The sequence below is a fragment of the Teleopsis dalmanni genome, chromosome 2, assembly GCF_002237135.1.
Source record: "Teleopsis dalmanni isolate 2A chromosome 2, ASM223713v2, whole genome shotgun sequence".
Classification (NCBI taxonomy): Eukaryota; Metazoa; Arthropoda; class Insecta; order Diptera; family Diopsidae; genus Teleopsis; species Teleopsis dalmanni.
The window spans coordinates 153,514,539-153,527,158 of record NC_051847.1 but is presented as its reverse complement, the minus strand read 5'-3'; the positions used below and the strand labels follow the sequence as shown (position 1 = coordinate 153,527,158).

Below are 12,620 nucleotides of genomic sequence, written 5' to 3'. Positions count from 1 at the left end.
TTTTGATAGGTCTGTTGCGCTGAGCCACCAGGTGGCGTTGGCAGTTGTGCTCCGTGAAGTGCTGCATTTTGGCTGGGATTGTAGGAATGTTGATGTGAAAGCCTTTGTTGATGATGTGCCGTATTCATATGTTGCTGCTGTTGCTGCGAAGTAGTTTGTTGCAAATGTTGCTGCGATTGTTGCATTTGTTGATGATGCTGTTGCGGATGTTGTTGATTTGTGGTATGCATTCGCTGTGCTTGTATGGGATGTTGCGATTGTTGATGCTGTTGTTGCCCAAAATGTGACTGCTGTTGTTGTGTTTGTTGCTGATGATGCTGTTGATGCTGTTGATACTGTTGTTGTTGCTGTTGATGTTGCATTGGTTGCTGTTGTTGTTGCTGTCGTTGATGTTGCACTTGACTTGGATGTGCTAAATGTGGATGTTGACGCATCAAACCATCGATTTCACCCTATTTTTTCATAAGTATATACAAATGATTTGAATTATATTAAATAAATTGATAAAGTCATCTCTTATTTACCCCCCGCACCTGATATAATCTTGGATCTTCTTCAGCGTAATTACCACCCATACGTTGTTGTTGTTGATGCTGTGTATGTTGTTGTTGCATACCATGTCCACTGTATTGATGTTGCTGCTGCATTTGCTGTGGGTTCATAGGCTGCATACGCTGCCGTTGGTTAGGACTTATCATATCCACCCCACTGTCCGTGCCAGACATACGTCTATTCGTTGTTTGCTCCTGTTGTGAGTATTGACGGCGTAACACGCTTCCAGTTCTTTGCATTGGCAAATTTTCTTTTTCGGCTGCACTACGTGTGCGTTCTAGTTTTGGTCGCTTATCTGTAGTATCGTGTGGATCTACAATTGCTTGTTGGGAGATATCCTAAGAAGGAACGAAAGCAATTTTTTTATTGTGTTTAGATCGTGTTACATTATGACGACATGGAAGTACTTTAGTTATGAAATATTAAATATAGTACTTCCTAAAAAGCGTAAATAAATTAAGCTCAAATTTTGTTCACGTTTAAGAAGTTAGTTTTAGAAGTTTATGGCACAATGATAAAATTAATATTAATACTTAGTTAATAAGAACATATTATTTTATTTAGTCGAAGTAAATAATATCTTTTGTTTTTAGAAAAGAATTTATATTCAATTTATTTTTTTAAGTATTTTATAGAAATACTTACACTACTGCCATCCGGTTCGATGCGTCTTATGAAACCATCTTGTTGCACAGCTGCTTTGTTAATCCATTGCCCAGTTTTGGATAATAACTCCTGTTTTTTACGACAAAGTATGCAAACCCATATCACCTGTAAAGAAGTAAAAATAAATCAAATATGAATGAGATTGAAGTCAATTTTTTTTATCTGATTTTTTAAGAAATGAAGTAACAGTTCCAATATTTAACTAAGTAGTTCAATTAAGTAGGGCTTTATATGTGACTCAAAGGATTCATCTTAATTAGGGAACTAAGCCATTTATCTTGGTTAGATTATTAAGATGATCTAAAGGATCCATATTAGAGTTAGGTTATAGAAGCAATCCATGGGATTCATGTTGGTTGGACTGTTAAGGTGATCCAAAGCATTTATGTTAGGCTATTAAGGCAATCTAAGAGATTCATATTATTTAGGTTATGGACGTGATCGTAAGGATTCACTTAGATTGGTTCGCAAGTTGCTATAGAATACTCAAAATATTTACATAAAATCATTTTTAAAGTTTAATTACTAAGATTATTATAAGAGGTATTACCTTAGATATGTGTCAGATCATCTAGAAAAGAAATCTTTAGCATATTTAATAAAAACAAACATATGCGTTGGATATTGACAAAACAGCTGGAAAAGCTTTCTTCTTCTTTAAGATTGGTACAAACGTCATTAAAGGGAACATTCTATCTCATGACATACTTGTTGAACCGTCGGTGATCCATCAATGTACCCAAAGTACATTGAAGTAACATTCTTATGTAAGATCTCAATAAAATAGCAATTTATTTTTTCTACTTAAGAGGAATCGAATTGATTATTTTATTGTTGCAAAATAAATCATTGAACTTTTATAATATGTATTTAATTATTTTGTGAAGTAACTCTTGAATAGTCTGACAATATCTTTTCCGATGTTTTGAAAATTAAATCGTGGGTTTAATTTCATATTTATAAAATAAATTATTTATCTTATAAAAACATTAAAATATTTCGTAGAATAAAATAGATAATTTATATAATCTATGTATGAAATACAAAGTGACAGGGTTTAATTCTAACAGTTGCAGTCTATAAACTATTTTAAGGCAATTAAACTAAAAGCTTTTTCTAGACAATGTCTGATGGGCACGTTGTAAGAATTTGTATTATATTCAATGACTACTGCAGAACACTAAAGTTTCTATATTTCTATTAACTGTTTAATATAAAATAAAAAACAAATATTCTGATCAAGAGTCTTACTGATATTATGTAGTCGGATTCAATTCTTTGAGACCCGACTACAAACCACTTAGGAATTTTTATGTATTCTTATGTGGTTTATAATCGGGCCGAAAGTTGGAGTTTTTTGGTCATATTCTGAGGCATCCGGAAAAGTATGGACTACTAAAATTAATCATTGAAGGCAGAATTGAAGGTAGACGTGGCCCTGGGAGACGAAAGATATCATGGCTGAAGAATTTACGTCAATGGTACAAGATCAGTTTTTCGAGAAGCTGCAGATAAAATCAAAATAGCAATCATGTTAGCTAACGTTCGAAGCGGATAAGGCACCTAGAAGAAGAAGAAGTCGGGAATTAAAGAATTGAACCCCACTACTCCAGATACCGACGTACCTATCATGTTATAAAGATATACATTAATTGAAATATCCTGCTATATTTATTCTTTAAATTAATTTAAATAATTTAATTCAAATTTATGTATTAAATAGCATTAAATAATAATAAAACGTGATCATTTTAAATAATAATAAGAGATCATAAATATATATGTTAATAATAAACAAATAATAATAAATAAATAATAGTAAATAAATATTAATACCATAAATAAGTAATAATAAATAAATAATAGTAAACAAATAATAATAAATAAATAACAACAAATAAATAATAATAAATAAATAATAATAAATAAATAATAGTAAATAAATTATAATAAATAAATAATAGTAAACAAATAATAATAAATAAATAACAACAAATAAATAATAATAAATAAATAATAATAAATCAATAATAATAAATAAATAATAGTAAATAAGTAATAAAAAATAAATAATAATAAATAAGTAATAATAAATAAATAATAGTAAATAAGTAATAATAAATAAATAAATAATAATAAAGACATAATAATAAATATATAATAAATAAACAAATTTGAAGTCTCTTAAAATTGAATTTTGAATTTTACTGCTCTCAATATTTTATATACGTGTGACGCAAATATCTCAAGTCTTGCTAAAAAAGGTCCTTATAAGTTATAAGTCCCCACAGACAATTTAATTGTATAGCCGCCCATAGTTTTATTTTTGGCTCATTGACCTAATTTAGGCGTCCAAAGCATTTATAATTTTCATATTATCTTATTATTTTGAAATATTTTTAGACAAATATATTTTCTTTGTCCGTATATTAAAATAAATAAATTTCAATATTCTTTATCTGAGGTTTTAGTTATGGTGAAAAAGACGTCAATGCCTGAAGCTTCTCGAGGGCCTGGTGCCTGGTAACAGAGAAATGGTGTCACACTTCGCCGCAACTTCTGAGCAGACAAAAGGACACTTCCACTTACAATTACATACATTTGGCACATATTTATTTACAATAAATAAGTACGAGTATGTGAGAGTATGTGTAAAGCAAGTGTGTCGAAGAAAAATATCTTAAGAAATGCTTAAGTAAAGCATTTCATTTTTTATGTTTTTATATAGGAAATGTTTGCTTTTATGCAAGTTGCTTTGAAAAATAGCGTCAGAACGCAAATAATGAGTGCCTTTATAGTTTTTGTCGCATGTGGTACCAAGCGGCATTCGGCAATTGTCCTTCATACGCTCCGCAACAATGATAAATGCGTTTTCTGCCAAAATCGACTTAAGTTCCAGTAAGCAATGGCTTTTGGCTTTAGCGGCTAACAATGCGCAGATGAGTGATAGAATATCTCAACTTACAATTTTTCAAACTCGAACTTTCGCATGGATTCAGAGTCTGTGTATGGAATGATGGCCTGGTCTCCAGCATGTTTGGCGACAAAATCTCATTCTTTGTATCCTTGCTTTTATTTATTTGATGATTTTTTGCTTATGTGTTTTCTCTGTATGTGACGCTGTGATATTTTCGCAAAATAATGATAAATGTTATTCAGTTTAGTTAGTTCACTCTTTCAAACGTTTTAGCAAAAAATATGATTATTTCAAAGGTTACTTTAAATTCTCTATTAAACATTTAAGGAATAGTTTATATCTACAAAAATTAAATAGATTGAATATAGAGACAATTAATAAAACGTTTTAGCCACTAAGCGACAAAAATGATTTTTCTCTGTTTTTTTTGAGGTTTTAGATTAATTTGAGGTAACTGAGTTCAAATCTGCAACACGTTTTAGTCCTATGGATCCTTGGTAGTAACGGGTTGGAATTGAAAAAAATAGTTTTAAAGTATTAATAATAATGCTTTATTTTAAACAATTGGAGTTTCGTGTCTTTAGCAATTTTACGATAAATATGCTTCCCTACATTTTACCGCAATCTCTTTTAAAAGCAGGGATGTTTCAAATATTTCTTAAAATTGTTTTCTCTAAGAATTTGAAATTTGGATAAAAATAGTTTGGGTAAATAAATGTTTGCGAAATACTGTAAGGATGGAAATCAAAAATACCAACGGCAAATGTACCGATGCGCTACAGGAAAAGCTTGTACATTGTACAAGCAAGGGCACTTGTTGGGAAACTCTCAAAGGTAGTAATACGTCTTTGCGAAACAAGTCAGTAGAACTATAGTGTCAAGGTAGTATATACGTCTTGACAAGTAGATTGTATATGTAGTCTTATATGTAAATCAAGCCAAGGTAGTCATGATACATCTTGACTAGCAGAATTTTCTGTAGGTTTGAGTTAGGGTAGTAATACGTCCTAACATTAATGAATGCTAACCAAGGCTGTAACCCAGTATAACACTTCTAATCTCCAGTTAACGACGTCTTTTGACAAAACACCAAGATTATCACAAGTAGTTTCGTCTGACAGCAACATTTCAGGCACGTGGAAACAACAATCGGAACAATCATCGAAGCACAATTATTCCAAATAATCGTAGTCATCAAATTAGCAAACCAGCATTATATTATAATTATATTAGATTGTAAAACTTAATTTTATTTTAAATTCTCCTAAATAAATAATTAAATTACTATATCACATCGTCTTTGACTTCCAAAATAAAAATTCTATTGCAACGACCCCTGGACGACTGCTGAGTATACCTCAGCATCATCAGCGACAGAAAGTGAGTCGTTACAATACAAGTACTTCATATATTTTAATATGAAAAATTTTAAAACCTTAATATTTGAAATAATTGCACTCATAGATCCAGACAGCTAATAAAACAACTAGTACATACCTAAAGCTATTGAAAAATGCAAAAAGAGATAATGTTATAGTGCAATATTGTAAATTATTATTTATATTCTTGAAGCCTTGTGCGGCGTCGTATGATTCCTGCTACTATACTGGGCGTAGGTTATCTACAAGTAATTTCCTTTGTCTTCTTTGCAACGCGATATCTCGTAGGTCACTGTTACTGCTGTAATTGTTTCTGTTGGAAACAATCTTAATTTCGTTCAGTGTTGCACTTCATCTTGTGCCTTGTGGATTACATCAAATGAGCACTAATGAACATTTGCAATGTCATTTCTTGATTTAAGTAGTGTGGGTCCAATGCAGCCAAATTAGCGTCTTCGAATGTCGACGTTACTGTTAGCCAAACCTGTTCTTCACCATAGCTTCTTGTTAGAAATGTGGTTTGGCCAGAAAATTCTGAGAATTTTACAAAGACATCGATTTACAAAGCTGCGTAATTTTGTTGCACTTGTTCTGAGACGAACCACCTTTTGCATACACACAAAAGCACTGACAAAACCCAGGACATGAATACTTTAGTTCTAGAAACTATTAGAATTTTTTTTTGTGAATATCCAGTTTTAGCCTCTAGAATAAATAGATTTTTAGGGAAGTACTTTTTGACAGTTTGTAAGACTGCTCAGCGATAAAAACGAGCTCTTAGTCTTACTTGCGAAGAATATGGTAGTAAAATGGCGAAAACCGTTAGTTGTGATCAGCAGAAAGATAACTGCTGACCTTTCACTGCAACCAGAATATCAACCAGCTAACCATACTAAACATTAGCAGTAGAACTTTAGTTGTATTTTTGGTTCCGCACTTTTAATTATACTTATATTTTACTTAAATGATAATAATCTGAATATCTTGTTAAATAAGTTTGCGCAGCGCCATCTATTCGTTAATAGTAAACACTTCTGTCAATTAGAAGCCTTTCAAAACTTATCTGCTAGTGTATTATTAAGCAATGTATCTATGAAACTTTTAAGAACTTTATCCATATATATTTTATATATGGTACAATAATAAATAACAAAATGATAAGATATAACTTTTTAATGATCTTTCACTTAAGATTATTTAACTTCTGTTAATTTAGAATAAAAAGAGAAGTAGAGCAAATATTTCCATTTATTAACACCTATTTAAAGTATATTCTCATGTCCTCTATGTTCTTCAATGAATAAAGCTTTATACCGTGAAACTGTCAACACGTCAACATGTCAAGTAGTTGATACATAGTAGTACATGTCAGTGACAAATATTGGCCCATCTCAAACTACTTTTCTGTCAGCACATATAAGGTAACCTAATTCCACACATCACCAGCACAATTTAGATATTTTCCCGAAGTACTTAAGTTCGTTTAGAAAGTTTTCACTTCAAAAAAAACAGAAGAAAAAGAAATCAATTTGACTTACTTTATTGCTGCGAAGCGTCACTTTTCCGCCACACCGCGCACAGCACCGAATATTGCAATAATGACAAATGTGCCCAACTCCATCGGCGAATTTAGTCTTAAGGCATATGTGGCAGGTCGCATCAAGCTCAACGCCGGCTTTCTTCTGCTGTTCGGAACGCTGACGTATTTGCATTTCCAATGTGACAACTTCATCTTGCTTTCGCCTGAAATAGCACAAAAATGTTATTTAAATTAGTTCAAAATAATAATAAAACAAAATGATAAATTCTCATTTAAAAGAGAATTTTATATGAATTTGGAGTTCTAAAATAAATCTCCGGCGGGCTGCGAAATTGTCAAATCGCGTGATATTTATTTATCTAATTTATTATTTATAATTGAATTGTGATTTTTTTAATACAGAAAATTGAAAATAATATAAAGCAATTAGCATTGCTACTTCGCTATTACTATTACTACAACTGTAAAATGGAACTCAGAGAAAGTAAATATATAAACGTAAACTCATAAGACGATATCGATAAATACCAAGTTAATCGATATACTAAAAACCAAAAACTTAAAGGAGTTTCCTTATTTATTACCAAATTTTAATGGTTTCCTGTAATTTCTACTAGAGATATATAGTATGGGTACAGTTCTTGTATATTTTTATACAAGACTATGTACCTGAACCATTTCTGATTTAAAAAAATGTTTTCAAATGAAAGAATGTCAGTATCTGTCAAACAGTCTAAGAGAGCCTTGAGATTTTACGACTAGATATATTGTCCTTAGAGATGTGACATGATCTCTTAGATTATATGCTACCGATGCACTAACATGTTGTTTATAGAATAGTGTCACGAATGCACTGTATTTGTTCAAACACCAAGAAAATTTGAATATCATCGTCAATGGTACCCAGAATAATGCCATAAAAACGATTTGATTGGACAACTAAGGTGTGTTTTACTGCAACTAGAGTATTTTTGTGAAATTATTTGAAATCTTTGCTATATGTGGACGAAACATTGGAAAAAATCTTTTGAAAATCAAAGCTCAAGGACACAGTTTCAGAAATGTTTACGTTACGTCTAATTGAGATGCAGTTTTCATACTTAAGATGTGGTATTAATTATCTATGCAATAAAAAAATAGTCAATTGCTCAAATTATCTCTTTTTAATTTGTTTTGATTTAAAATCCTAGAGCTCTTTAGAAAAAACATCTTATAGATCGTTTTTTTTTGACAATCGTATTTTGCTCAAAGTCGCAAGAATTCGGAGCAAATTTTTGGTGCTATTAATATATCTGGCTTAATACCCGATTATTCAAATATTGACCTGCATGCAATAACACATAGAAGCGTAGTCATTGCACATGAAGAATACGATAAAGATCGATACGTAATAAAAAGTTATATATTCCCACTCTACATTTACTGTATTTAGACTCACTAACAAACAATTTTTGAATTATAGAGTTTATGCCATATATACAATAGAGTTTTGCTAATCTAAAAACATTAATATTGGAGTCAAATCAGACTAATGACACATTTGGAATTGAAAAGTCATATTTAAAATCCAAGAACAGTCTTGCATATTTTTATACATTTATCTTATTAATAGATCAGATAATATATTCTGTCAGGAAGATATGTTGGGCTTCAAAGTATACTTCTTTAAAATCATCTGAATAACTTATTATCAGAATTTAACGTTGTTCATTACAAATGATCTCAAACACAATTGAGTAAAAGTGTTTTAGACACTAGCCCATATTTAATCAACCAAAGAAGGTTTAACAACAAAAATTGAATTAGAACTGAACATAAATCCACTTTTTATTAAGTTAATCCATATTTTAAATGACACGTTCACAGAATGAATGTATAACCTAATAGCAAGCAAAGTTTCTAAGCAAATAAAATATACACATATGTATGGAGATAATCCATATATATAATTTAGACTACCGGGCAGAGATGTTTATAACACGTAATCTAGATTAGTGCATTATCTGTCGATCTGGACTATAGGTAACATATTAGGGACATGTTGTATATATCGCATTTTCAAATTTTGTTCAAAATAATTATATATTGTATATATATAACTATATATCATATATTGTTTAAAGTACTATACATACATACCGCATAATCTCATTCTGCTTCTCTTCCTCTTGCTTCTGTCGCATGAGCACATTTTCGATTTGCATACGTTCGTGTGGAGTTAGATGAGATAAATCGGGCATTTCATCCATTTTGGCAAATTCTTATTTCTCTTTATTATTTTATATATATATTTATATATATATGATTAGATTTAATTAATGTATAATTAAGTTTTTATTAAATTGTGTTTGCGTAGTTTTTAAAAACAAAAATATATTAATTTTGTTTTCATACAAAATACGTTTATTTTTAGTTCGTTATTAACATTAGGCTTCGGAGAATTTTAGAATTTTTTATAAGAAAAATTTTCGTTGATGTGTTTTAGTCAATTTTTTTTTTGTTAGAAATATATTAAATTTTAAATAAACTGCGCTTTTATATATATATAAATTTTCTTCATGTATAATGTATAATTTTGCGAGAGTTGCTATTTTTGTTTTTTTTTTTTGTTTTTAAATTCAAAAAAATTTTTTTTGTGTTAAACTGAATTTAAATTTAAAAATGTGTGTTGTCCTTAATTTACATATATATTTTTTTTTTATAATTTTAAATATATATAAGTAGTAATATTAGTTATTACTTAAAGCTTTGCAGTGTTTACGTAGTTTGCAATATATTTTCCGAATCTACTACTAATTTATTTACATCAGTTAGTGTTGCCTTTATCGTGCGTTTGTATTTATCCATTTTGCATAAATCACAGTCCAATACGCTTTGTATTTTTTCTCTTTATTTCTAATATAAATAAATACTTTTATTTTAATTCTGTTTGTTGACTAATTTGTATATGTATAATTTATGCTATTAACTTGTCAGTGTATTCAGTTTAGTAATTTTTGGAACGTTTTTGTAGCTGCTACTTTTTCTACTACTATTTTTAATTTTGTTACTACGTTGATTTTTAATGAAATTCGTTGAGTTTTTAACTGTTTTAATTAATTTGGCGAAATTCCACAACATTGTAGGCAAAATCAGAGCTATTGCCCTGCTCTTATTATTTTATTTAATATATATATATATTTATATATATATCATATATTTGTATATATTTAATTTTTCCTTTTTTGTTGTATGTTTTGAAACTATGCAATTATTTTTTTTTTCTTTTTTTTGTTAATATTTTTTTGTGCAATTTAATTTCGAGTTGTGTTTTTTTGTTGGTTTGTTAAGTGTCAGTGTTTCTGTGTCTATGTAAGTCAAAGCAATTATATTACATTTTTTTACTAAGTTTCAGTTGTAGTTTTTGTTATTATGTTTTTGTTGTTGTTGGTTTGTACATGCATCGTCGTTGAAAATATGCCCCTGCTTTTCTGTTTCTGCTCCATTTACCCGCAAACTTCAACTATGTCTGTGGTATGGTTCATTTCCGGTTAAATGGTAGTCGTAAACGGTAAACGGTGCTGCAAGAAAGGAAAAATATATTTTTATTAAAAGTTCATCAAAGGATGTTCATATAATAAATGAATTATGTAAGTAAAATTCGCGTTAATCGATATAATTTATGAGCGAGTAACCGAATGCATACTCCGCCACTCCTTCGAGTTCAAGCAACTTTGCGCTAATAAATTATGCATTAATAATAAAAAGGATATGAAACTTCTTTTGTGCCAGAAGGAGCAAAAGTAAACATACTCGACTGCAACTTAAATTGCACTTCAATATTTTATTAACTGACACTTTGCGGTTGATACTATAAAGGATGAATGTTTTAAGAAAAATAACAAAAATCAATAAATCCATAAAAATCGTATATAAATCCGTATAGATCGTATAAAAAAACATATAGTAGATTAATGAAACAAAGGGTCAATTTAAAATATTAAAATGTGTGACATACACATTAGTGAGATTGAAATCTAAAAGTTTTTCTATATGGATAGATTAATTGTTCTTCATTCATATTTTTTTATAAAATTTCACTTCACATAGTTCTATGTTCAATATTCGAAAGCCCTTATCATCCCTATCTATAACCGTGGCACTCGCGAACCCGGTGGCATAATCCACTACTAGTACAACTACCACGCTTAAGCTTGCCTCCTTAATCTACCCCCCAATCTACCTGCACCACGCTCTAGCTTTCTGGCTTAGATAAACTAAGATGCTCATTAGATACTGGAAAAATGTTTCCACAATGCGATCGATATTTAGTCAACCACTGCGCTTAAGTAATAACCCTGTCCATTTAACCTACCCCCCAATTTACCTGCGCCACACTCTATCTTTCTGGCTTAGATAAACTTAGTCCACCAGGTATTAATCCTCTCGATCATATCTCTCCCCTTATTACTAGAACAACGTTTTCACAATACGATGGATATCCTTTGCACTCATTCCTAAGAGGTGGTTTTATAGGGTTGAAGTCTCACACTTTGAAAACACATATAGATGAAAACTCAGAATGAAATTTTGAGATTAACATTGTCAAATTGAATTTTATATACAATATAATAACACAGCACTTAATAAATCTCCAGTTTAGTTAAGAAAAACAAACTTTTTTTAGCAATGCGACTTTATTGACAGTCATACTCTCCTTTAAGAGAGACATTTCTTTCAACGCTACTCTAACTTATCGATGTTGTTTTTCTAAAACAATTTGTCTTAACTTTCAATATATATAAACCTTAGTTTTGATGATCACATTTACACTTGAACCAAATTTCTTTTTCTAATACAGAATCCACACAAGAGTGAATCCAGTATAAAGCATCTTTTAGATGTCTACAAAAAGTCAGTCATCATTGGTGCCAGATCAGGAGAGTATGTTGGAATATAGCATTTACAGAAAAGAATTGGATTTACCAATTCGGTACAAAGCTGTTAAGACACTACCTGATGATATTGTCTAACGGAATAATACTTTTGAATCTTTTATAGCTGTTTTGTGGATTTTAATGTTTTTAAGAACAAATCTTGCATTTGGTTGACCAAAGCCTTCTACATCAACAATGTCTTTCCAATTGACTTTTAAGTCCAACTGGTATCAATAATAATTGACGTATGCCGAAAAGAGATTCCCTCGTGCCCACAAATTTGAGTAATGAGGTGAAAATATCACGCAGTATAAAAACAAAAAGCCTAATGCTACACAATGGTGCGTGATGATTTTCCCCACCAGGTTTTGCTATTTTGCCCACCCGGTCCCTATTCACCACGATGTTAGCTAAAATAAGAGCACTTTCCGAGAAATTTCATTGTTTGTTTTGCTTTTTTGACGTTAAAAATCCGTTAAGATTTTTTTTGTGATATAACACAAAAAGGCACAATTCAAAATGTTCTCTGTTTCTTTTCTCAATCTTCTTTGATGTTACTCTACACAAATGTTATGAGTTTATCAACAGCGTTGCCAATTATTTGTCAAATCGTAGACTTATAGAATGATGTGGGAATATAATGTTGCATA

General features: G+C 30.3%; 1 protein-coding gene across 1 annotated transcript in view; it reads right to left on the bottom strand.

Annotated features, from left to right (window-relative positions):
- Nucleotides 1-9,303, bottom strand: part of LOC119675965 (rab-3-interacting molecule unc-10-like) — a 9,736-nt gene extending 433 nt beyond the window's left edge. The window contains exons 1-6 of the mRNA XM_038087183.1: nt 9,194-9,303; nt 7,053-7,257; nt 1,198-1,323; nt 525-890; nt 345-452; nt 19-266 (exon numbers count right to left, since the gene is read on the bottom strand). Coding sequence (XP_037943111.1) covers nt 19-266; nt 345-452; nt 525-890; nt 1,198-1,323; nt 7,053-7,257; nt 9,194-9,303 — 1,163 coding nt within the window. The remainder of the gene's footprint in view (nt 1-18; nt 267-344; nt 453-524; nt 891-1,197; nt 1,324-7,052; nt 7,258-9,193) is intronic.
- Between the last annotated feature and the right edge of the window lie 3,317 nt (nt 9,304-12,620).